Genomic DNA, 27354 nt, shown 5'->3' on the forward strand with positions numbered 1-27354 from the left:
AGGGGCACACAAAGGCATCGACGCACAACAACAGCTAACTTTCGCTCTCTGTCACTGGCTCTCTTTTGCTCTCTCTCTCTCGCTCTCTGGCTGTGCTTTTTGTTGTTTTAGTGCCGCTGGCTGTGTGTGTATGTGTGCGTGCGTCAGCGATAATAATTTGGAATTTGAGTCTCCCCCCGACAGCAGCAGCACCGCACCAACACCGCACCAGCACCGCGCGCTCTGCTCTGCTCTGCCGCTGGCACTGCCTCTGGCTCTAGGGTTCTGGTGCTCTGGTGTTGCTGTTTCAGTTTCATTTCGCGGGCGACCTCACCAGAGCACATGTTGCTTTTGCGCGCTTTCAGGCGGTTTACAGTAAAAGCAGAACAAAACGAAGCAAGAAAGAGAACAAGTCGAGAAAGAATAAGGAATAGAAGAAGCAGTAGAAAATAAAGCGGTAACATTAAAGGAGTAGCTAAAGCAGTTCAATAAGCAGGTGGATAAGCAGTAGGCCAAACAGTTTTACAGAATCACGATAAGCTAAGCAGCTCGATAAACAGTTCGATAAGAAGTTTGTGTGCAGAAGAAAAGTCTCCGACCCTCGAAGAATCTCCGCATATTCTCTCTATGCCTTTTTTTTTGCTGTGTTTAAATTTAAAGTGTTTTTGTTATTTGGTTGATTTTTTTTTTGTTTTTTTTGTATTGTTTTCTGTGTGTCAAAAAAATGAGGCGCTATAAATAGCCAAAAGAAAGAGCCAGAAAATGCTAAACAAAAACAGAAAAAAGAAACAAGAATAATAAATTAAATAAAAATAAACCCAAACGAAAAACAGAAAACTAAAAAAGGAAAAGTGCACACACACAAAAATAAAACAACAGCAGCAACAAAAACAACAACAACAAAAATAGTACAAAAATTGTATATTTTGTTTTTGTAATTGCAATTTTGTTCTATAATTTGAATTTATTTTGGAACGATTCTCCAGGCAATGTGACTCTGAGTGAGAAATTACAAAAAGAAAACAGAACAAGTGACAGAAAAGAGACATAAACAAAAGTCAAAACAAATCAAACAATCAAACAAAACAAATCCAAAATCAACGGAAAGACTTTAACCCTTAGAAGGAAAAATAGGACATAGGCCTGGATAGAGCCCCAAAACCTGATGGCAACAACAACCATAGAAGCAGCAGCAGCGCCGTCCGCCCAGCCGCAGCAGCAGCAGCCGCCCGCTGTCCACCTGTCCACCGCTGATCATCTGTCCGCCAACAGAAGCAGCAGCTGCAGCAACACCAACAGCAACAACAACAACAACCACAGCAGCAGCAGCCGAAGCAGCAGTCGAAGCAGCAGCAACAGCAGCAGCAACAACAACAACAACAACAATCCGAACCAAAACCAGAAATCCATCCCCATTAAGATACCCCTTAAGCGAGCGATTCTCATCGCAGACCTCGACAGGATCGGCAGACAGCGGTGTGATCGTCTCGAGCGCCTCCCAGCAGACGCTGCTGCAGCAGTTGCCGCCAGTGCGCAGCAGCAGCGGTTCCCTGAGCATACACGGAGCGCAACCCAAGTGGCAGAAGCGTCGCCAGTTGCTCAGTCAGGACAGTGGCATCGAGCATGTGGGAGGCACTGGAGGAGGAGCTGGAGCAGGAGCACGGCCACGACCAGGAGCGCCTGTCGGCGGAGGTGGAGTGGGAAGTCTCGTCGGCAGCTGGAGGCGAGGGCGTGAGCGGGCAGTCGACAAGCAGCAGTGAATCGCTGGGCAGCTCCGGCGGTGGATGCACAAATGCATCCGATCCGCCGGGCGGACGCATGCGCGCAGCCTCAGCCCTGGAGCTGAGCAGCGTGGGCGGAGGAGCGACCATGGGAGGAGCAGGAGGAGGCAATGCCCTGCGCCGGATCAAGTACAAGAGCACCAATAGTACCGGCACCCAGGGATTCGATGTGGAGGATCGCATCGATGAGGTGGATATCTGTGATGATGATGACGACGATGATGATGATGATCTGCACTTAGTGGAGAACGATGAGGAGGAGGAGGACGATGGTGTGGCTGTGGATGATGTGGATGGAGAAGATCCCGAGGAGGCGGACACCCAATCCGACACACAGTCTGGGATAGTAATCAACATGGGCGGCAGTGGCAGTGGGAGTGGCAGGAACAGCAACGAGACGGATCAACTGGATCAGCCATTGCCCCTCGACAAGGCACCCCTCACGGTGGCGGCGGCGGCAGCCAAGAGGCGGGACATCAAGAGCCTTGCCACCGATGGCCACATCTACTTTCCGCTGATGAAGATCAGCGAGGATCCGCACATCGATGCGAGGCTGATCAATCGCAAGGACGGGCTGCAGGACACCATGTACTATCTGGACGAGTTCGGCAGCCCCAAGCTGCGCGAGAAGTTCGCACGGAAGCAGAAGCAGCTTCTGGCCAAACAGCAGAAGGCCCTCCTCAAGCGGGAGCGCGAGGATCAGCGCAAGAAGCGCAACACCACGGTGGCCTCCAATCTGGCGGCCAGCGGGATGGACACCACCAAAGAACACTGTGATACAATAGCCATGTCCAATAGCCATGGAACAGCAACCGGAACGATCCACAAGCATAGCTCCGATCCCAATCAACATCATTCGCATCTCGATGACGACGATGTCCAGATCGGGGTGGCCGTTGACGATGACGAGGAGCTACAACTGGATGTGGTTAAATTGCGCGGCCGCAGCCACAGCCAAGGCAACAACCTCTACGATGCTAGCAACAACACCCGCCACCAACCCCACCGTCACACCCACGCCAATGGGGATGGCCACGAAGTGGGTCAGGACGAGGAGGAGGATATCGAGCAGGGGGCCGAGCCCGCTTTCGATGGCGATAGCCTCGATGAAAATGTTAAGACTGTCACAAAGATATCCAGAACGCAGTCGTGCGTTAGCTGGACCAAAGTGGTTCAAAAGTTCAAGAATATTTTAGGTAATTTTTCCCACACATTGAATCGAATTGAATCCAGACACCCACCCCTTACCCCCCAGACTTTCGCTGCATTACATATGTTTACCCTCTATACATATTACATACATATTTTAGAACTCGTATCAAATTGCTGTTGCACCTCCACTAATCAATTCTCATTTCTCTCTCTCGCTCTCTCTCTTTCTAGGTAAGTGTTTGAATCATTTTAAAGGGCAAAAAATCCATTGGAAAATTCCAAAGGTTATCTAACTATCGGTAAGACTGTTTAGAAACACACACAAACACACACACACACTCACACACAGTGAGAGGACAGGGTGGGAGGGAGAGTTGGAGTTAATAGATAAGTATTGCCATGGAAAATTTCAGATGATAAGAAGAAAACGAAACTGATAAGAAGAAAACGCAGCAAGAAAACAAAATTTGTAAATTAAGTGTAATTTCCAGCTCATCGTATTCAGATTCGATAAGCAAAAATATATATGCTCATACGCTGCTTGATCATCACAGATGCCAGCAAAAATAAGCATTTATGTAGATAATGGTTAAGTGAACGAACAGAGCTGTTTTTGGCTACACCTAGAGAGATTTGGGGCTGTTCCGACAATCAATTTCGGTTAGATCAGGAGATCGAGAATAGATTTCCTACGATTTTCGATAGCGTTCAGCTATCAGCTATCGATGCATCAGCGGAAAAGGAACGTAAAAATAGTGCGATTCGATTTGTTGATACATTTATCAGCATCGGTAAGAACAAGCAGAGATAATGGAGAGCAGATTTAACATGGGCAAAGCCAAAATACCAATAAAAATAATACATTTATGAGTATCAACAGAACTAACAAAGATTATGCCTGATCAGTGATCACTGATCACTGATACGATGTCCTCTAATATCGAGTGTCGCGAAACATTTCCAACATTCTGTAGGAGGCATCATTTGATCATTTCTTCTTGGGTATACATTTATTGTTATTGTTTTGCGTGTGTAGACACTGTTTGATGATCAGTTTTGAAACGTGACAAACTGTCTGTGTCGCACACAATTCGTTCATACACAAAGTTTACTTTGTTATTTTTTAAGCAATATTAATTGGAATATATTTATGTGCATACATATGCATATGTAGACATAGAAATCTCTCGGAGAAACCGGGAAAAGTTCAATGAACGAATGTATTTTTCTTGATAGGGAAAATCTCTTGTTTTTTCTTCTGGCTCTTTGCTCTGGGAATTGCGATAAAACACAATAAAGAAAATAATATTAAAAGGCGGAAATGTTCAGGGATATACTTACACATACTTATGTACATATGTGGTATAATATTGTCCCATGCCGCACATCCGCTGCCTCCTTCCCTTCCTTGGCTAGAGAATGAGAGAGCAGAGAATCTTCTTGTGCATGTCGTAAAATGTGTAATAAATGAAAAATCTTGAAAGCAAGACAACACACTGATAAGGGAAAGCAGATTTTCCCTTGCCTTTCTGCTCTATAACAGGCCATAATTATACACGTTCGTATATAATTTTGATAAGACCCAGACCGTACCCTGTTGTGCCTTGGGCTTGTGGTGTGACCAGGGCGAGGGACGACGACAGACAGACAGTATTGATGATTTATGCCAGCTATTGTTGTTACGTTACCACATTATGTGGATTAAAATATACATAAAGATTTGAATCATACATATGTATATATACATAGTCTGCCTAGGGAAGATCTTCAAAAGCGTAAGCTCCACTCGACTTTAAGCCACTTGAATCTGTACTATGACATTCTCGTTAATCAACTAAAACGCCATTGCTTTGCTCAAGCTTCTCTTCATATTTCTGTACTCTAACTTATGGATGTAAAACAGCTGCAAAAGATTTCCATACATCCATAATGATGATCCGTTCAATTATGCCAGTGACAGGTTTTGCGTTTTGCGTTCATCTCCCATACAGTCATACATACTTACATTTAAGTGATTTGCATCTGATGTCTACTGATAAGAGCTTTGCTTGGCTCCGGTTTCAGCTAATATTTCAGTTTCTGCTTAATTGGTAGGGCTTAGGCTTAGGCTTCCGTTGTTTAAGGTGTTACATTTATATGCTGTTTCAGCCATAGATTTATCTCTGGTCCAATGGCTTTTTTTTGTCGGCTGCAACGTCAGGCCTATACCCTTACCCCATTAGATATTACAAATTTCACTTTAATGCATTGTAAAAATTTCTCATAAGCGAACGGACAAATTCGAGACATGAAAACGAATCTTTTGAGGATTTTCCCTTCCATGCTGACTGCCGCTGCTGCATAATCTTGTGGCTTCTGTCTGCATGATCTTCGGACACAGAAACAGCAGCAGCAATATGTCAGGGGGAGAAGAAAAAAATGCGGCAAGCACGCGCTATATCACCCACAGGCCAGGCAATGATTAAATGTACACACATAAATATATGTGTTCATATATGCATATGTATATGTATATATGGTACTCTCGTATCAGGAGAAAGGAAGAGAAGATTGTTGTTGTTGTTGTTTTTGTTTTTGTGGGGCGATAATCACGCGCTCATCTCATAAAATGAATGACAAAGCGAAAAAAAAAACTTTTCCAAAAATATCAAAGCCCAACAAAACATACATACAATTGGAATATACGTATATATACATACATACATATATGTATTCCCCATCTGTAAAATATATACATATTTAAGTATAGTACAGTGAAAGCTCTCATGGATGGGCCACCATTAATAAAATGTTCAGTCTCTAGCTAAGGCTACTGCAGTGATTTTATGGGTAGAAAGTCAACCCATGGGGACATTGATTGTCTGAAGATCGAAGAGCTCCCTGCCGTGTTAGTCTGGCTGAGTGTCACTGTATCTATGGGCCAAAAACGGAGGCGTGTCACAGTCGGTCGGTCTCATCTTTGTGTGTGGTACGGGCGATGCGTTGTTTTGCTTTTTAAACATTTTATTTTGCATTACCTCTAATGCCCCCCCGCAACTTCCGTTGGACCTGCTGCCCACCCTGTGCCTCTGTTTGCAATTTGTACTCTTTGCTGGGGGTTCGGGGGGACAGGAAGGAAGAAGGTCAAGTTGGGAGCAGGTTGATGATAGCAGCAGCAGCAGGAGATGGCAACAGAGAGAGAAAAAGAGAAAGAGAGACAACGGCAGCTGTTCTGCCCACTGCCACTACACACAGTGGGCGAGGGGACGAGACGGGACTGCTGCTGCTGCTGCTTTTGCCTCTGGCTTTAGTGGCAGCTGTTGCTGCTTTTTGAATCAATTTGTGTCAATGGCAGCCACTCATCCATCCATCCATACATCCATCCATCCACCCATCCATTCATTCATCCACCGATGGGGCAAGAGATTTAGAAGCAATTGGGCGGGGTGGCGTTAGAAGGTTGTGGCAACCTGTTGTAGCAGGTTCGCAATGTAAAAATTGAGAGCTCGCCCTCTCTCTATTTTTTGTAAATATGCTGCATGAATTATAAACAATATTATATGGATACTTGTATGTATATTCTGATATTATTGAGGATCATTTTGCGAAATTCGATAGCATGGGATCGATTGTGTTTATCGTTTGATTGCGGATGCAGAAATAATCTTCGATATTGTGCCGATAACGTACGATTCTTGATCACAAATATTGTAACCCTGCGATCACCTGGATATTCACCCTACATTTCCATCTCAGAAAAAGATATTATATTACATTGGAAGGACAATCTTTTCTTGGCCTAAAGTCGTACTTTTTTTTAATCTAATTAAAGTACTTTGTTGCTGCACAAGCGAATGCTTCCAAAAGGGAATGCCCGAGAATAGTAAAAGAAAAGAAAACACAGCAACAAAATACATGTCGTGTTCATGACGCAGCACGTTTGCTCGACCCGATTACTTGGCTGATAAGTATTTATTTTTTGTTTCGTTTGGGTCACTACGTTGGGTCTTGCCTGTTTGTTGTACACCAGCAGCCAGTCTCCACTGTGACTGTTCGGATCGAATGTTGTTGCTGCTGTTGATTTGCTCAGCTGTTGATTTTTTTTCTTTCTTTTTTTTTAAATTATTTCACTGTGGGTTTACATTGTATTTATTATGTATTTTCCTTTGCGTTCAGTATTTAAATGTTGCCAACAGCTGCCCCTCTTCTCCCTCTCCCGCTCTCTTGTATTTGATCAGCTGCAAAATGAAGTTTGCAAGAGAGCAAGAGAGAGAAAGAGCCAAGTGTGCAAACTCTCTGTCTGCGCTTGTTCTCTCTTTCTTCTGCTGTTGCTACTGCACTTTATCGATTGTTCTCTTGGCGCAAATGGCTTCCATTTACACACACACACGCACACATCTATGCAAATCCTATGGCAACGGATGATGTGTGAGTGTGACCGTTTCTGGTTGCGATTTCTTGATGTGTTGTTTCTGTTTATTTTTCGTCATTCCGCACGCACTTCTGTGGCTTCTCTTCCGAATGGTTGAATTTCCGTCACACCTAAAAGTATGCAATGAAAAAGTGTTGCGCAAAAGTGGAATGCGAATGGCATCAGCAGGCATGAGGAGGATGAGACATGGGAATGGGACTGAGGATGATGCCTGCCAAGTGCCATTTTGCACTCTCTCTCTTTCTCGCTCTCTCTCTCTCTCTGTGGGGCCATCTCGTGATCTCGCCCGCGTGTCTCGTCTCATGTCTGTCCCTCGCTTCTTGATCGACTGCCAGCGATGGCAGCCAACAGAACAACAACAACAACAAAATAAAATGAAAAACAAAAAACAAAAACAAAAAACGATAAATAAATGAGTAAAAAAAAAACAAACATAAAAAGATAACTCTTGAAGGGGGGGGGGGGGGGGGGGGAGGTTATACGATATTGCTCATTCAAGGGTATGTTCGTCGAAAGATAACACTCTAGAGATATGTCATACTTAATGTTTCTTCTACTTCCCCACACCCGCATCGTCTGGTATCCTTTGCCCTAAAATTTTGTCGAGTCCCTCCCAAAATGTCTCTCTTCCCTGCGCTGTCTTGCTAAAGGGTTAACATACCCATTTAACGAACCATTTACTCATTCATTATTTTCCCAAGGAAAATCGAATGAAAAATGGGGTGGACAGCAGCCACGTGGGCGTGGTGGGGTGTGGTCGAGTTTAATTTTAGACCGTGTAAACAGTTTCGTTGAGTTAATTTGCTTTTGAAACGGCTCCAAGGGATGGGGTCCAAGCGAATGCGATGACTCTGCCACACACACACACACACACACACATCTAAGACTCTACCTCTGCCTGTGGACGAGGCAGAGGGGTGCTAAAAAAGAAGGTCTCGTATGTTGTTGTTGTCTTTTTATTTTCCATTTTATTTGTCTGCGGTTTCTATTCTATTCTATCTACCCATCCCCATCCCCTCCTTCTCCAATCTTCTCTTTCCATTCACCACTTTCTGCGCTGCGTCATTCCATTTGCATGCAACACCCCCACAAACACGCCTCCTCCTGCCTCCCTTCTGCTGCTTCTGCTGCTGCTGCTTCTGCCATTCCCAACCCAGCGACTGTGGTGCCAACTGCCTTGTATATCGATTAGTTTCTGTCCACGCTGTCGAGCAGGAGCCAGCCAACAAATTGCTTTGCCCATTTAGACAGCGCTCCAACTGTGTGGATCCCATCGGCCATTCATCATCCCATTCCCTGACTTGACTTCAACCAGAAACCCTAAACCCTGGAACTGGAACCCTTTACCACAGTATATTATCAGTTTCAATTGATCTTTGCAATCCACAGAAGACAGAGACAAAGCAAGCGAAAGAGACAGAGAGAGAGAGTAACTCTAAGTTATCGATTTATCTGTGTGCTTTATAGACTAGTGTCCACATTAGCTGATTATATCTTCTCTTCGTCTGTGTATATGAAGCTACTTACCCACCCATAAGAAAGGGCATCCAAAAGTTTCATTCACCGTTGAGTATTTCCAAGTATTTGCTCACCCATACCTACAATATTTGTGCGCTCTACACATGCACATGTGCATGTGTATATGTACATACATATGTATATAGTATGTGCTTCCGATAACTTGATTGATTCAGCCGCATAAATTGGTAATGCTTTACACTCCTGAATAAGCAATTGATTAATTGATTGAATGACAAAACACTAGACTGCATTGGAAACTAACAACAACATTTGGACGGCTTGGACGTTCCCATCGGGATTGTGTTGGATTGGATCGATAATTGTCGTCGATGAATATGTTTTTGAAAGGGAAATATCATGGAAATCTATATAAATCAGCGATGGTCCACAGGATGGAAGCAGGACTCCTATTAAGGATGTACTTTATATAGATGTTAACTGGTAGATGCATTATTCATTATCGAACGTTGATCATTCGAGGCGTACTTCGACACTGTCACGGGGATAATGTCTAGGAGTCTGTCGCGTACAATTGAGTAGCTTTGATTTTATTATTTTAATTGGCAAAAGAGTTCCATAACGAGAGCGAGAGAGGGAGGGAGATAGAGCGAACCACAATAGATGCCATTTGTTTGCAATTTGGAATTCATTCGTTATCTGAATGGATTTAATTTGTACTGATTCTGATTCTGTTGTGTGTGAAACGCATTGTACTACCTCTACATACAGATGTACATATACATATTTATATAAAAACAATGCCAGTGCCATGCCAAGGGTTAAATCTGCCTGCTTTTGGTCTGCCTTTTGCTTTAGCTTTCGGTTTCGCTTTTTGGTTTTTTCTTCACTTATTTGTTTCGTATGTTTCATTTCGTATCGGTTCGTTTCTATATCTATATATATTTGATTTATGTCCTCTTAATTGATTCATTAAAATTAAATAAATTTGGTTTGTAAATTGCGTATCCTTTGATTGCATTTCCTCCCTTCCCGTTCCGCCTCTTGCTCTTCCATTTGCTCTCCGATTTGGCAGAGTCTTTTACTTTTCCCTAATTACTGCTTGCTCTCTATTTCTCCTTTCACCGCTGTACTCGATGACAGCTTCAAATGATTTGATTGGTGGATTATTTCTGATACTTCATACTGTTCTATTCACTGCTTTGCCATCAGCATTTTATGCTTATCCTACTGCTTATCCCACTGCTTTTTCTACTGCTTCTCTCACGTTACTGCTTTTCGCCTTCTAAAGCTTTATCTTCTGCCGAGTCTTTTTCCTGTGCTTTTCCCTCTCTACTTCTTCTTCTGCGTCTTCACTTGAATCCTTCCTCTTGTTCTTTGCTAATGTTTGGTTTTTTTTTCCTTTCTTTTTTATTATTCTTATTCTTGCATTGAACTGTCAGAGTAGCCTCCTCTCTAGATTGGTGGCCAAAGGGGCGTGGCTGCTGTGTCGCATGGTTGGCTACACCTGACTGCCGCTGTTCATCTTCTGCCTTGTGCCTTTCTTCGCTGTCTGTCTGTCTGTCTGCCTATCTGCCTATCCTTCTATCTATCTGGCCGACCCATCGCATCGCATCCTCCCCTCCCCGACCTTGTCTTATCGTTTTTTGGCATTCCCAGATTCGCAATTTAGCTGCAATTAAATTTTGCAAGCAACAAATTGTCGAAATAATTATGATCAATTTTGTTCGAGCACACAAAGTCTTGGGTTGGGGTGCGTGCCGTGCCTTACCGTACCGTACCGCAGCTTAAACACTCAGAACGAATTATTTTGAATTGGGGGGATTCCGTTTTGTGTGTGTGGTTGCCCGAACCCGAACCCGAATTCGAACCCAAAACCGAACCCCTCTGCCCGAGCGTCGTGCTTCGTCGTGAATATATAGAGAGAGATATAGAGAGATACTGACAGCGAGATATGGCAGATCTTTGGCCAATTGTGCAACGGAAGTTCGAGCGATCGGTTCGGATCGGATCGGAACGGAAAAAAAAAACATAACAGAAAAGAAAAGAACAGAACAGAACGGTTCAGATCGTATCAATATAATAGCCGCAACGATAGATACGATATATATATTTTATAAATATAAATATATGCAGATATAGATCGATAAAAGTGAAACAAAGCCTCAAACGAAAATAACCCGAATTCGAATTCGTGCTATTTAATTGTATCTATTCTCTCTGTCTCTCTCTCTGGTTTCTTTATTTTTTTTTTTTTTTTTTATACACATTTTCTATTTTTTTTTTTTTTGCATTTTCTATTTGAAGATCGATCGGATTGGATCGTATCTTTTGATCGATTGATCAGAACAAAGCGAAAGAAAACGTCAACCGATCAGCGGTCACAGCGGTGGTGTCGGTGTCGGTGGTGCAAAAGTTGGTCAAGTCAAGTGACTAAAGCGAGAAAAGCAAGAAAAACTAGGCCAAAGCAGCAGCAGCAACAGCAGCGGCAGCAGCAGCAGCAACAGCAGTGGCTCAGTGTATTAGCGTCGTGCGGCGTTGCTACTCGGTCTCAAGGTGGATAGGTCACAGGTGGTGCCCATGGCGGTGCCGCGCGTCCGCAAAGTGGTCCGCGTGGTGCGAAAAAAGAAGCGAGCGACGGGCACTGGGACAGGATCATCGGCATCGATCAACGATGCCAGCGAATCGGATGGGGGTGGTGCGGGCGCTGATACGGCTACCAGCTCGGGTGCAGCGTCGGGCAGACAGAACTCCATCTCCATACCAATTTCGATGGATGAGATCGAGGCGAAAGCAGCAGCAGCAGCCTCGGCGGCGGGAGCCAGCAGTAGTCGACCCTGGACACCGATGCCGCCCCGTAAGCCGCCCGCTAAGGCGGCTAAGATCAAGCGGCGGCCCTCAACTGGCGGAGGAAGCGGAGGCGGGAGTGCGAGTGGCAATGGCTCCATTGTTGGCGCCGCATCTGCAAAAGGCTCTGCGGCAGCGTCGGCAGCTGCCGAGGCCGAGCAGCGGCGCCAGCGGAAGGACAAGAAGCGTCGCTCCTCGAGTGATTCGAATGACAGCGACGACAACAGCTCCTCGAGCAACTCCAGCTCCAGCAGTCACTCCTCCTCTGCAGCCTCAAGCTCCACCTCGTCGTCAGGCGAGTCAGAGTCGGAGGAGGGGTGCTCCTCTTCCACCGAAGCATCCTCCTCCGCCTCCACCTCGTCACCGTCGGATGTGCGACGGAGGCGCAATGCTGCCGCCAATGGCAAGAAAAAACAGAAACCACTTTCGGCAGCAGCTGTTGCGGCGGCTTCCACCTGCTCCTCGTCGTTGGCGGCCCTCAAGAAGAGCACCAAGAGCTCATCCTCGGCCAGCGCCAGCACGACCAGTGTTGGTGGCAAGCAGTACAAGGATCCAAGTACAGGAGCACCCCCCAGCAGCACCCGAACCCCGCCACTCTGTAACCTTTATCCTTAGTCCTCTGCGTGCTAGTCCTAGTCCATCACAGCTCCCTCCTGCATTTCGCTGTGTCGCTGTCGCTATCCCTGCCACACACAACCTGAACCTGAAATGTGTCGCATCTCATTTTATCCTCGGCCCGGCACAGGCAGATGCAAAGGCTGACTGCTGAATGCTTGGGGGCAGATGCCATGCAGCAGCTGCCACCGTCGACAGTTTGGCGCTAATGCCAAAATTAATTAGAAAAAAAATACGAAAAGAATCGGAAGGCAGAAGCCAGCAGCTAGAAGGCAGAAGGCAGCACACCTCAAATACAAATACAAATCGAAATCCAAAGGCAAAAGGAAAACCTTCATATCATGCAATGTACATATATACTCGTACATACATACATATGTATGTGTATGTGTAACGATGATCTGACCAGACGTAAAAGTATAAGGATTATTCTATATCCTACTGGAAAAATTTCGTCTGCCCTAACTCTCACTCTCACTTTTCCATGCCCAACCTTACTCTCAGCTCCCATATGCAATTGACTTCCTCTCTTTCTCCCTCGCCCACTCGTTGTATTTCATTTCCACTGTTCCAGTGGAGTGTGGCCATTCGCTTAAGAGTAATTTGGCCACAGTGAGACATATGTATGAATGTTCCCTGGAATGGTGGAAATAATTAACTCCCCCCCACTTCTGTCTCGTTTTGTGTATGTTTTCACGTGCATGCTTTCGCTTCTCCTGTGTTTCCTATTTGATTTGAAATTGATCTGTTAGATATACATATCTGATACATCCTGCGATCCCTGCGATTAGGCATGAAGCAATTGATCGGAAAATTGAATGATTTGTGGCCCGAGCACAGCGTCGCATTGTCCATTCCAAAGGAGGTCGATAAGAGCAAGGAGAAGCTGGAGGGCGCTTGGGAGACGACAGGTACTCTCTCTCCCTTTCCCTCTCCCACACTCTCTTTATTTTTGTGTGTGTTTGTGTGTGTTTTATGGGAACACATTATAGGAACCACAAATGGAATTTACAGGAATATTTATTTAGGGGATAATCGAATAAAGTTAACATGATTAACATTATATTTATCTGTTCTCTCTCTCTCCAATAGGTCGCGATGGTTCCAAAATTACAACAGTTGTTGCAACACCCGGCCAGGGCACCGATCGCGTACAAGAGGTCTCCTACACAGACACAAAGGTCATCGGCAATGGCAGCTTCGGTGTGGTATTCCAGGCCAAGCTCTGCGACACCGGCGAACTGGTGGCAATCAAAAAAGTTTTACAGGACAGACGATTTAAGGTAAGGAGACAAATCTCACAAATCAATGATCTAATATAATAATAATCACTCTCTATGCATTTTTCTACTCTGTTCTTTTTTGTTAGAATCGCGAATTGCAAATAATGCGGAAGCTGGAGCATTGTAATATTGTAAAGCTTTTGTACTTTTTCTATTCGAGTGGTGAAAAGGTGAGTGTCGCGGTATCTTATCGCATCCTCCTACTCCTGGAGATCCTTGGAGATCCTTGAGTGCAAGTGGCTAGTGGCTATATAGAAGGGGGGAGGGGTGGTGGTGGAAAAAGGGGTGGGAGAGCTAAAAATCCTAAAATTGACAACAAAAAAAAAAAAAGAAAAAAAAATATTTTTGAAAATTATAATAATGCAGAAACAACAAAAAGAAGAACAAAATAATGCCAGCGCTCTATAAAATCTATCTTAAAAGTCTTACAAAATTGTGAATTGTGTTATATAAATCTCTTTCATTTTCATATTCCAAAAACCGAAAAACTTGCTCAAGTTGGCTGAATTTCCCATCGATTTGGGTATATTTGCCAGTGTGCTCAAGCCCCAGGTATCTTTTCTCGTAATCTCTAATTCTGGAAAGAGCCTTTTCTCTGATCTCTCGATCTCATTCCACTGGTCATACAATTCTCTATCTATCAATCAATCAATCAATCAATCAATCAGTCAATCTATCTCTATCTATATCCCTCCTCAATCCATCCATCTCTCTATATATATATATATATATATGTATGTATGTATGTATATCTCTCTTTATCTATCTATCTCTATCTATCTATATCTATCTCTCATATATATATACATGCTATAAAGAAAAGAAAGAGAAACGTACAGTGAACTTATACAGAAGAGTACGCCGCATGGTATCTCTCTCTATCCCGCCCCCCTATACCCTGCTCCGCTACTCTCTCTGCTATGTGCTATCTGCTAGATACATATGTGTGTGTTTTTTGTCACCAACTGTACCTATTGTACCTTTCTTGACGCATGCGAAATCGCAAATTCATCGGTCAACCTACATTTTCCAATACCCAACTCCAAATCCAGTTCCAAACCGATCCAATAAACAATGCCATCCCATCCACCATACCCCCTCTGTATGTGTGTATGCTATCGATATCCATGATGTATCCATCGCTCATACACAGCCACACAGACAGACACTCGCAGACAAATATTTAAGATGAGCCGCCATTAACTGAACTAATCTATTTTCTATATTTTGTATCCATATATGTCTATGTCCAGCGAGATGAAGTATTTTTGAATTTAGTCCTCGAATATATACCAGAAACCGTATACAAAGTGGCTCGCCAATATGCCAAAACCAAGCAAACGATACCAATCAACTTTATTCGGGTAAGTATTTGAATTAATGTTAATTAATTATAATACTAATCGACTGATCTGATCCTGTACAGCTCTACATGTATCAACTGTTTAGAAGTTTGGCCTACATCCATTCGCTGGGCATTTGCCATCGTGATATCAAGCCACAGAATCTACTGCTCGATCCCGAAACGGCCGTGCTGAAGCTCTGTGACTTTGGCAGCGCCAAGCAGCTGCTACACGGTGAGCCCAATGTCTCGTACATCTGCTCCCGGTATTATCGCGCACCCGAGCTAATATTCGGCGCCATTAATTATACAACAAAGATCGGTAAGTGACTGATTTAGCTACTCCAAACCTAACAAGTACATTAACAAGTATATTCTCTCTCTTTGTGTAGATGTGTGGAGTGCCGGCTGCGTTCTGGCCGAACTGCTGCTGGGCCAGCCAATCTTCCCTGGCGACTCTGGTGTCGATCAGCTGGTCGAGGTCATCAAGGTCCTGGGCACACCGACAAGAGAACAAATACGCGAAATGAATCCAAACTATACGGAATTCAAGTTCCCACAAATTAAGAGTCATCCATGGCAGAAAGTAAGTGCCGATATATCGATGAATCGATCAGATCCGATCCGATCCAAACCGAACCGACCTGATTGTCCATCTTAATCTCAGTTCCCCCTTCAATTCTCCCTCGTTCGTGGGTGCTCGAGGTGCTGCTACTGTAGTCCTCTTGCTCGGGTTCTCGCTTTCGATCATTGTCCTGCACTGCACTTCTTTAAATCAGTTCAAGCGACGACGCTGATCCCCGACAGCTAATTCTCACATCTCTGCTGTGTGTGTGCGTGTTTGTGTTTTCCACAAATATATAATCAAAGTGTACATAAAAACTCGTTGCAGTCACTACTCGAACGTACCCAATTTCCAAACGCCCTAAACCAGAAACAACGATTGAGAGTAAGCCACGAAATGAAATCAAAATTCAAAACCAAAACATTGAAATGCAAATTTAAAATTCAAAGATCATAATGATCAAATGTTGCCCGCAATGCCAGACACCCGTAATTGCCAGAATGCACAGTCAGTGATATGCCACCATACAATTATGCCATATAACATTTGCATTACATATTGTACATATTCCAATCATTCTACCATTTCTGGGCTTCTTTTTACGTTGTTCCGTCTCTAGATATATACGTACACTATTTGTCTATAAGGTTGTCAAAGTGTTTTTGCAACGAGAGTATCGATGCGCAGCCAGCAAACGCCAGCCAAACGAATGCTACGAACAATTTTCCCCTGAATATAAAAAAAAAAAAAAAAATACATGTTTTGTGCATGACGAGCAAGCGACTCTATTCACGATAATAATAAGGATTGTTTGTAATTTTTGTTGCTGTTGTGTGCGGTGGACTGCTACCAAATTGAAAGAGAAGAAACCCAAGAAAGGCACGTCTGGCAATCGGTTATAAGCAGCACTGACAGACTGAGAAAGTACAGACTAGAAGATATCGTTACAGTTCCAATGGACGTACAGACAGGGTAAAATTCGAGGAGCATCCAGTTCAGGCACCGTAGGAGCAGATAGAATCTAGCCTATAGTTTTTTATTTTGCTTTATTCTTATTTATTAAAATTGTAAAATAGAACACTAAATGGTACTTGAAAGCGGAGTTGAACTACTTAATAGCTAAAGGAAGAGAGTAGGCACCAACTCAACCGCAGCAAACCATAGCCCACGGACAGCCATAGCCATAGGAAAATACATTTTCATTGCTTTCAAGTTTTCGGATCAAGCTTCATGCACTGATTTTAGATTTAAATATTGAATATTTATTTGATTTGTATTTTGTATTTTCTTCGTTTCTTGCCCCCGCCTACTGCCCACAGAACCACTGACCCACTGACCCACTGTACCACTGCTATTTTAGCTCCCTAAATGTGATCTCTTCTGATGATTGTGTCTGTGTGTGCTACTGCCCAGCCCTGCTCTGTCCTGTCCTGTTCTGCGGATTCCAGTTCTGTTTCTGTTTTGTTGTTTTGTGTCCCGCCTCAAGGCAAGACTCTTTCTTACCTTGGGCCATCTACCTACCGCCTTTTGTCGATCCAATCAATAGTCCAACAATCACTAATCCAATCCGATCATTCTCCTTCAGGTTTTCCGTATACGCACTCCGACAGAAGCTATCAACTTGGTGTCCCTGCTGCTCGAGTACACGCCCAGCGCTCGGATCACACCGCTCAAGGCCTGTGCACATCCGTTCTTCGATGAGCTGCGCATGGAGGGGAACCACACCTTGCCCAATGGCCGCGACATGCCGCCGCTATTTAACTTCACAGATCACGGTAAGATCCAGATCAAGAACCAAATTCAGATGCAGATCCCTCTAATGCATTATTTATTCTCTCGACACTCTCCGCAGAGCTCTCGATACAGCCCAGCTTAGTGCCGCAGTTGTTGCCAAAGCATCTGGCCACTCGCTCCTCGGGCGGTGGCCCAGCAGCTGCCGGTGCCGTAAGCGGCTCCACCAGCGTCTCCTCAACGGGCAGCGGCGCCTCTGCGGATGGTGCCGCCCAGGCTCAGGTAGGCGGGACAGCAGGATCATCAGCAGCCGGTTCCGGATCGGGATCGGGTGCAGCAGCAGCCGCTGCAGCCGCCGGTGGACCGGCGACCGGCTCGAATGCCGGCGGTCAAGGAAACAATAGCAATCCCGGCTCCGGTGCGCCGTCCGCTGTGGCAGCTGCCCCGGCTGCCCAGCAGGCAAATGCCGGCGGAGCTGCAGCCGCCGGCGGTGGTGGTGGCGGAGGTGGTGCGGCGGGTGCTGCCACTGCAGCCGGCTCCGTAGCTGCGACCAATGCTGGTGGCGCCAACGTGACAGGTGAGTGAGCGTTGGCCATCCCTCGCCGTGTCTCACCCCCCACTGTATTCCTTCCCTTCCCATCCTCCCGTTGCCGTTTGGTTGCATGCTCACCTGCATTCAGTGGGGCATGTGCTGAAGGCATCCTCACTGAGGGTGCCGCGCAAGAATCTGAAGCCGCCACGCCCCAGCCAGAACAGCAACTCTCAATAGCCAGGGAACCCCATAATCGGTGGACCATGGTCCATCCATCATACACATCCGCATTCAATCGATCCAATCCGAGAAAATCCAGACAGAGCAAGAGAGGAGGGGAGAGAGAATGTGCAGCAAAATACTTCGTTTGGACGTTCAAGACGACGCATTCGTTCGATAGTTCAAGTTTACCAAAGAGAAACGCTTCCAAGAGGGGGGACTCAACTCAAGAGTTCAATCGGGAAAAAACATTGAAAAGCCAGCTCCGATATCCGCCCTGCCTTCCGCCTGCATTCAAAATTTTAAAGTTTTCTATTCAAAGTTCTCGAAATAATAGATTCACCTTCCCATTCCCATTTGCCAGAGAGAACTAAGCACTAAGAGGCTTGTGGGTGCTGCCAATGCCACCCCACCCCCTTCCCACAAATAAACTGTTTTTGATTGTTGGCAACATTTGCAACATTTAATCGATTCTTTCCTGATCGTGGTCCTTGGGCTGTTCCTGTCTCTAAATTTGGGCACAAAGATTAAGTATCATCCGTCTAAAACTCTTTCGTGGTTGGATTTCTTTTGTATTTTCATTTGTGGGATGCAGAACGAATCAATTATGTATGAGATGTGTGTTTTAATTAAAATTTTGATTTTTAATTAACTAAAAAAAAAAACCAATTATAATTTTAATTTTGTTTTGATTTGTTCTTTTTTTTGTTTTATTTACAGATTCATAGGGACGATAGTATCATACAAAACAAGCACACACCACACACACACATGTACTACCTATATATATATATATATATCTGCATGTGTATATATATATATAGAGTAATAAATATATATATATATATAAACACACAGAAACACACACACAACAACGAGAACCACAATAACAATTATATATATATGAGATAACTATAAACGATAACGGAGGGATGAAAACCATCATAAAACAAATACACAAAAATTATACATAGAAGTTATATTCATAAATGTTCAATAAATTGCAATCGTTGAGAAAAACCAATACAATACATGAGAACTCAAGCCCCCCACACACCCCCCCGCTTCGAGCGTCATCAGATCTGAAGAGGAGGAGGAAACAGAAACAGAAACAAAAACAGAAACATAAACGGAAACTGAAAAGGAACAAGAAGCCGAAGAAGAAGAAGAGTTAGAAGTAGAAGTTAAATTAAAAATAAAAACTAAAACGTAAATCGTAAAAAGAACGCAGCAAAGCAATTTATAACAAAAGAGAAAACAACATTTTACCTAGGTAAAATTAAATTTATTTTAAATCTAAAATAAAAACTAATAAGAATAATAATAATAATACAACAATATACCATAAAAATAATGATAATGATGATGATTATTATGATGATGATTATACAAAAAAAAAACCCATAATTATAATAGTAAAGCTCTTATCACTGATCATCCCCCGTATAAGAATGATCGATCAATCACTGATGATTCAGTCAGTCCACCTAGCGTGCTGATGTCTTTTAATCGAAAGATTCTCCTCCTTTTTCTCTCTTGATCTTTGTACTATTTTTTTGTTTTGTTTTTTTTTTTTAATTTTTGAAACACTAGAAATGATTAACAGAGTGTCGATACACTTACCAATTATCTATTTACTTATGCATACATATAAATATAAAAAAAAATATATATATATATATGTATTTTGAACAGAGTCATTGTGTATTACTTTTACCAATTTGTTTTTAGTATGTTTTAAGAAGAAAGTCCATTAATAAAGATAACTAAACAAGTTTCGTAGCGAAAGTTAACAATATGCAGAGCCACAAAGCCACCTTTTAATCAAATTCAATAGATATACTTACATGCATACATACATACATACATACATACAGATGATAGAAAGGCCTATGCAAATGGCAAACGTAATAATACAGTCACTATAAAATGACACAAAGCGACGACGACACTAACACTGCTAACAGCAAAAGTACAGCACCCCACACCCCCACCCCCTCCCTAAAACTAACAGACAAAGCAGAGATGGAAGAGGAAGAGAAAGCTAAAACAGAAGCATAATGTTAATGTTATGTTAAATCTTAAAGTTAATGAAAAACTGATTAAAAGCAAAAAACAAAACTTATACATACACAAACTATATCTATATATGTATATATATATATACATACATACATATATATATAAATATAAAGAAATTTTTTTTTGCAAAACGCATTATGTATACATACAGATTAAATAAATAAATTATTTTTATTTTTATTAAAATAATTATTATTATTATTTTGTAATAAATAAAAACACATACAATTCATTAATTAAAATACAAAAAAAAACCAACAAAAAAAACCACACCAAGCTAAAGATCTGAAGATATACGATATACACCTTTTTTTAAACAAATATGCACCTCCGCACATACACATGCATATGTACATGTATATGAATACATACATACATATATATGCATACATTTATACGCCTGTATATCTTAACTTATGTATGTATTATTATTTAGCAATTAGTCGCGACAGAATTGTGTTTAAATTGGAATTGAAATAGAAGTGGAAGTGGAAATGGAAATGCATATGTAAAGGGTCTCTGAAATGAGGAATCAGAATGAGCAGATCATCCAGATGGTAGATAGGAATCGAACGTATACATAGTGTGTATTTATATCCATGTGTGTGTCCGTATAGGCTTCCGAAAACGAGAACCAACGGTTTAGTTGCAATATGTAGATAAAGTCAAATTGTCGGTCGATTGTTGTCTGATTGTTGGATTGATCGATGACTGACCGTTAATAGCCGTTCGCTGAATATATAAACTGTAACTGTTACTCTAACCTAATTGTAGCTACCATTAGTTAGTAGTCAGTGTCGCCTTGCCTCGTCACATCCTCCTCCTCGCCCACGCTCCCCTTAAGGCCTTACGCCCAACTGCTTCAACCGAGGCACTGGGTACAGTCAGAGATGGTCCAGGCTAGCCCTGCCAACCTGCTTTAATATATATTTTTTTTTATGTTTTATCGACAATTTGCACAGGCAAAATTGTTTAAATATACAAAATATACATACATAAGCGAGAAAACATAAGGATGTACGAAAGAAAGAGAAATCCGCTAAAAACCGTATATATTTATTTATATAGTTTATTATAACCGACCTTAAACTAATGATTACGCTAATTATAAACACACAAAATTAAAACTTAAAAAAAAAAAACACACTTTTCCTAGTACTCCACTACAACAGAACAGAGAAAAAGTAAAAAGAAGCAAAAACAAAATACAAAAAAGAACAAAAAAAACTCAACACATTTACATGCATTATTTTTTAAAATTCCTAATAACATAAAACAAGAAAAACAAGTAAACAAAAACAAAGAAACGAAAAGAAATTAAATAAAAACAGGAGCATAAGCTGGAAAGAAAAGAGGTACTAAAGCTACATATATACACACGCATACTATGACATTGTACATGTAATGGTGTAATAATCATGATAATATATAGAACCGTTGATGATAATTGAGCGAAAGCAAGAATGAGAATGAGAAGAAGGATGAAAACCGTATAATGATACCGATAATAAACGAATACAACAAATAAAACAAATAAAAAGAGAAAACAAATACAATATTTAAACGAAAGTATACCCATTTTGTTGCCTTTTCTTTTTACCCATATTATTTTTATTGTGTGTGCGATAATTTTCATTGTTTTGGTCGTCGTGGTGCATGGGGTGGGGCGGGGCGATGACAATGCCGATCAAATTGAGGCTATCGATCATACCACACTCCTGCTCGAACGGAACCGTTGCGTCAGGTGGCTGTTTGTCCTCTCTCTGTCTCTCTATAGCGCTATCTCTCACTATTTATGGCCAAAGTGTGTTTGTACAAGGTGAGAGGCATTCTCAAAGCTTCTCCCACTCTAACCCTCGCTCAGTTTGTGTCACACCAGAGGCAACTACCGCAGTGGTAATGGCCATGCTACCTGCCTACCTTACCTCTGACCGTATCCTCTTTTGGCACATGCGTTTAGCATGCAAATCACATTTGTGTCTGATAATTTATACCAAAAATTTAATTAAGGATTGTTAATGGACTATATTAAAATATTTTCTAGCTCGTCGAGTTCCAATTTGCACCGTATACAAAATATATATGCATATATCCTCTGCCCTACCTACCCCACAAATATTTTATGTTTAAAACCAAAAACAGAATACCCTATATCTATATATCGATATTTAACATACCAAAAATCATCGGCAGGCTCGCAGTCTAACAGCGCTCTGAACAGCAGCAGCACGGCCAATGGCAACGGCAGCGGAAATGGCGAGGCTGCAGCAGGAGGAGGAGCTTCCGGGTCCGCTGCAGGTGGTGACGAAAATGGTGCTACAGCAGCAGCAGCCGCAGGAGCAGAGACCGAGGCAGAAGCAGCAGCAGTGTCCGGTTAGCGCAACAGCTGCGCTCTGTTAATGTAAAATGCTCTTTCTACAGCGTACTGTACTGTTATTCGCATATGTATGTTTTATTCGCTCTCGCTCGCCCGCTCGCTCTCAGGGTTGGAGCAGGCCTAAGTTTAGTTTTTTTTTCCGCAGCATTCAGCATAGGTAACGGAGCGTGATGGCAACCAAAGCCTCAGCCACTCACACACACACAACCACACTGACATACCCACACATAGCCACACACACACATGTATGTATGTATATGTAGCTACTATGTGCATGGCAAAGGCAGAAATTATTTAGCATAAAAACCAAACATAAAAAACACACACACCAAAAAGAAACCAACAAGAAAATCAACTTTAAAACTATGCATAAATACTAATTACGAGTATAATATTGTATTATTGAACAAATCCAAATATTCAAAAATCCCTATCTATAAAATAACCCCAGGGGAAATGGAAAATGTTACAAAAAGAGGAGCGAAAGCACCCGCTCTTCTGCGTCCCAGCCCCCCCTAATCCATTCTCCATTCCCATACCCCCCCCATCCACGTAGAGAACAAATTTAATGGAAAATGGCAAAAAAAAAAAAAAACAAAACAAAAATAAAAAAAAAGCTCCAGGTATCGTAATATACAGACAGACGGAGTATCTTAAGCAAAAGGCCTACAAGAAATGAGAGGAATAACTCGTACTTAGTGAAATAAATCAAAATTTTTTGTCCCCTTTAACGTACCATCATATACTTACGAGTATAGTATATCTATCTATGCAGATATCTATCAGATATAGTTATAGCATAGCACTCCAAAATAGCAAGTGAAATACAGAGAAAAAGAGAGAGTGGGAAGGCAAGTGTGGGGGGCGAGGGGGGGGAGGCAATAGCAATGGCTAAGAAAAGGTGGCAATCAGAAGAAGAAAGAAACTAGCAAAAAATAAAAATAAAATAAAACAATGAAACCGAATGATAAAACATTTACTAAACTCGCGCAAGTGCATCTATATACACACACAGACACCACACGGTATAGATTATATACATAAATATATATATATACAACAACAAAATATATACATACAGTCGTAATCCTAGTAGCAATAACCCCATTCCAAAAAGCAGCTGCCTCCTCATTGGAAGGACCTGCCCCACTTAGCAAACGTTTTTTTCGGTGGCCTGTTCTTAAAGTAAAATCTAGCATTAACTACGATTAGAAGAGAGAGTAACAAAAACGCAATATACAATATACAAAAATTATAATCGTAATACACATCGGTTTACGATAATAATGACACGACAGACCGACCAGTGGGGGGGGGGAGAAACAAGATGAGGAGTACTCGGGTTCTTGGTAATTGATGAAAGTGAGTAATAAAAAACAAAAACAAAACAAAAAAAACGCTTTTAGCGCGCGACGCCACCCATAACATTAAATTAAAACAACAAACAAAACAAAAACACTAATTAAAGGTTGAAAGTGGGAGGGACTTATGTCGATGTATGTATATGCATACTTATGTGTACAACTAATCAACAAATAAAACATTTAGCTGCAATTGAACAATTTAAACTAATTGAATACGAACGGAAATGAATTGAAATGAAATTAAATGCAATACACAGTGACGACGACAGAGTGTGTTACGGTTACAAGCGCAAGCGGAAGTTAATTTAGATGTAAGGCAGTTTCGAGCATTCACTTCACACTCCACCCATCTCAGTCTCCACCCATACACACCATACCCTCTACTCAAGGCTCTATAATTGGTTTTTAATACGCACCCATAACGACTTCACACCCACTTCCATTCCACTCTCCCGCCCAACAGAAGCACTTAGCATGAAAGATATCTCCACATACTACCACCCCCCACTCGAAAATGCAAGTCCCATAGCAACACCATGCCCACATCCCATCGATCACCAACAACCGATTTCGCTTGAAAAAGATTGAATAGAACAAACAAATCTATTTGTATGTATTTCCATAGAGCTCCCTACATACATACATATGTACATATATGTTTGTATATATATATATATATATACATACATATATATATATATATATATATATATTAAAGATATATTTTTTTTTTTACTAACTAAAAGATACATTTATAAATTTAATGAACGTTGAGTTTTGTATCCATCAAAACTAATTAAAATTAATTATATACAATACATATATATACACACACACACACACACACAAACAAACAAACACCAACACACACACAACAGACCTGCAAATCTAATTTCCACAAAACTAAAACTAAAATATAAATAAATAAAGTTCCAATTCCCTCCCCTACCCCCAACAAACAAAATACACCTTAGCGGAATAATCTAAGTAAACCAAATACAGCAAAAAAACACTTTATTTAAACTATTGTAACTCACACACACACACACACACACACACACACAAACAGAAACAATGGAATACATGAACAAATAGAATATAATAATATATAATTTGGAAAACATTTAAGAACAAAAAAGATCTATACATATGTATGATATATGTATGTCTATGATATGTATGTGTGTGCATGTATATACCATATACTATATATATAGATATAGATATATACATATATGCACGCACATATATACCTACCAATATATATATAGAATATGAAGAACAATTTCAACGTTTCGCTTACAAAAGGAACAAATCCAAAACAAAAACATAAAACAAAACAAAAAAGAATGAAAACTTAAATTTAATAATAATAACAAATAACACACAGAAAAGAAAACCTAAACTAATTGCAAATAAGAAAAATCAAATCAAGAAAGCCCCGAAAACATTATTTGACAAAATGAAAATGAAATGGTGACAAGAACAACACGATATAAAAACGTAAAGAAAAACCTTAATTTAAAAACAACAATAAAAATTACAAACAAAAATATATATTAATGACGATTGTATTTCAAATGGGTTTTATTTAAAACTATTTTTTTTTATTGGTGCTGTTAGCTGGATAATACATGAACAAATCGATTGAGTTCAGTTCTTCTGAGTGTTTTTCGAACTTCGATTTATTGGAGTATTCAAAGAAGAATGCGACCCCAGCGACTGGTTTGCCATGGAACCATGGAACACAGTTTGTTTCAGGAATAATCGTATATAGCATACTTTTTAGGGTACGCCACCGCACTCCTAAACAAAACTTACTAGATGTAAGGAAGGGCCTTGGGCTTCTTATCATCTAAAAAAATCGATTGTGGCACAGCGATACAGATACAGTGATACAGATGGGCTCACAGTGGAACCGAAAGAAAGGAGATAGATGGAGCGAATGGTGCGAATGAGAGACGAAGTCTGGTCACCGCATTATAAGCGTCAAAACACAGCATGAAAGATTTCTTTGGACAGGGAAAGGGCTACGGAAATCCAGGGGAGATAGGTATGGAGATACTTGGAGGTTTGCCCTGCGATTGTCCTATCATCCATGCGATGGTTGGCCCAACGTTCCCCCAAGTGCAGATTACATGCCCATACGCGAGTATTTTATAGTCGCACTCGAATTTATTTAACAAAAAAAAAAAGGATTGTTATGTATTTGTGTATACGATTAGATTATGTATCTGATGGTTGCTTCCAATCTTCTCCGAAACGATTGGCTTGGGCGTCTCAGCCTCTTAGGCTGTGCCCTGTCCCCTGCCTTGGCTCTCAGGTCCTGCGTCGCTTGACCACACTCAGGTCGGTGGGCAGGCCCAGGCCCAGCTTAATCCGCCGTTTGCTGCTCCTGCCGCCGGACGAGGTATTTGTGGTCGGCTTCAGTGCGGCAAGAACCCGGGCCTCGGCCACCGCCACAGCCATGGATGCGGTTGGATGCGCCGGTGGGGGTTCGGGGTAGGTGCTGGCCTGCTGCTGCAGCTCAGTTTTGATGAGTGCTTCGGGGGCAATCATGAGTAGATCGTTGCCAGTTCCGTTGCGCTGATGTCCGTCCAGGCGCTCGCACTTGATGTGCCGGAAAGCGGACAGAACTTCACCAGCGGTGTCCGGCGCTGGTGCATGGCCATTGGCCATGTGGTTGTCGTTATTGTTCTGCTCGTGGCCGTGCCCGTCCTGCCGCTGCTGCCACTCGAGGATGCCGGTCAGCAGCTTGATGTACTTGATGGCCGAACGCAGGATCTCGTTCTTGGACAGTTTCTTGTCCGGCGGATGAGTCGGCACCAGCTTGCGCAGCTCCGCAAAGGCCCCGGACACGTTTTGCTGGCGCCAGCGCTCGCGGGTGTTGGTGAACACCTTACGGACGCCACCGCCACCGCCAGTCCCTGCGGAGGCTCCATTACCGTTGCCATTTGTTGCGCTGCCCGACAGCTGTCCGTTGCGACAGGGCGAGGTGCGGGAGCTAGCGAAGGGATTGCCACAGCCACTGCCGCTGCGCGGGGAGTTGGACAGGGAGCGACAGCCTGCGGGAAGGCGTGAAGGATGAGGATAAGGGGTCAGGATCAGGGATCAGGGCCATCACTTACCGTCCGCCTGATTGCCGTTGAGCACGATGTAGTCGCGCAGATCCTCCTCATCCTCCTCGGTGTCGTTCAGCGAGAAGTCCGACAGGTCACCATCTCCGTCCGAAATGGATTCCGTCTTGGGCTGCAGGTAGGGCGTGGCATGCCGCAGCAGGGCCGGGGGCTGGCGTGCCCCAGCCGAAGCGGTAGCTGGTGCTGCTCCTGCTGCTGGCCTGGGCGAGCCGTTGGCTCCGCTGCTGCCGGCGGCCGAGCTGGCGCTGGCGCTGGACGCCGTACTCCGTTCATCCGCGTTGTCCGATCCGTTCGAGCTGCTCGGTAGCCAGGCCATTTTGAGGAGTGCACAGTCCGGAGTGCACAAGGTCCAGCAGGGAAATGAGCATCGAAGCAGCCAGAATCTGGCAGCCAGCGACTGGGTCCGCGCAATCAACCCTCCCCCGTGTGAAGGAGGCGGGACTACAGCCAGCCAGTCA

The 27354-nt window shown here is 42.8% G+C and overlaps 3 protein-coding genes across 9 annotated transcripts in view; 2 read left to right on the plus strand and 1 right to left on the minus strand.

The window, feature by feature from the left end:
* The window catches only part of LOC111072462 (protein kinase shaggy), a 59692-nt gene extending 36468 nt beyond the window's left edge, over nt 1–23224 (plus strand). For 3 of the 7 annotated variants that reach the window (XM_022364361.2, XM_022364363.2, XM_022364359.2), the window contains 9 exons: nt 13357–13547; nt 13634–13717; nt 14046–14099; nt 14801–14911; nt 14974–15211; nt 15282–15475; nt 17040–17229; nt 17307–17762; nt 22212–23224. In XM_022364361.2, the coding sequence (XP_022220053.2) occupies nt 13357–13547; nt 13634–13717; nt 14046–14099; nt 14801–14911; nt 14974–15211; nt 15282–15475; nt 17040–17229; nt 17307–17762; nt 22212–22396 (1703 nt within the window). In that variant the 3' untranslated portion in view covers nt 22397–23224. Of the gene's footprint in view, nt 1–2824; nt 2957–11338; nt 12206–13055; nt 13176–13356; nt 13548–13633; nt 13718–14045; nt 14100–14800; nt 14912–14973; nt 15212–15281; nt 15476–17039; nt 17230–17306; nt 17763–18656; nt 18754–22211 lie in introns of those variants that run through there. The other 4 variants (XM_022364354.2, XM_022364358.2, XM_041591993.1 and 1 more) reach the window with 4 other exon arrangements.
* On the plus strand, nt 1051–3539 carry LOC121403879 (protein transport protein SEC9-like). Its single transcript, XM_041591928.1, is given in 4 exon segments — nt 1051–1402; nt 1404–1685; nt 1687–2909; nt 3518–3539. Coding segments are annotated over 4 exon segments (1785 nt in total). The 5' UTR covers nt 1051–1144.
* Nucleotides 23225–25918: 2694 nt separating the features above from the next.
* Nucleotides 25919–27212, minus strand: LOC111072469 (T-cell acute lymphocytic leukemia protein 1). The gene is made up of 2 exons (XM_022364372.2): nt 26888–27212; nt 25919–26824 (listed from the first exon to the last, which is right to left on the minus strand). Exons 1-2 carry the CDS (start codon nt 27210–27212, stop codon nt 26079–26081), a joined length of 1071 nt encoding a protein of 356 aa, XP_022220064.2. The 3' UTR covers nt 25919–26078.
* Between the last annotated feature and the right edge of the window lie 142 nt (nt 27213–27354).

Source organism: Drosophila obscura, unplaced genomic scaffold, assembly GCF_018151105.1.
Source record: "Drosophila obscura isolate BZ-5 IFL unplaced genomic scaffold, ASM1815110v1 contig_165, whole genome shotgun sequence".
Lineage (NCBI taxonomy): Eukaryota > Metazoa > Arthropoda > Insecta > Diptera > Drosophilidae > Drosophila > Drosophila obscura.

Coding starts and splice junctions, on each gene's coding strand:
- LOC111072469 (XM_022364372.2), bottom strand. CDS start 27,212: ATGGCCTGGCTACCGAGCAGCTCGAACGGATCGGACAACGCGGATGAA. Junction 26,825..26,887: donor CAACGGCAATCAGGCGGACG/GTAAGTGATGGC, acceptor GCCTTCCCGCAG/GCTGTCGCTCCCTGTCCAAC.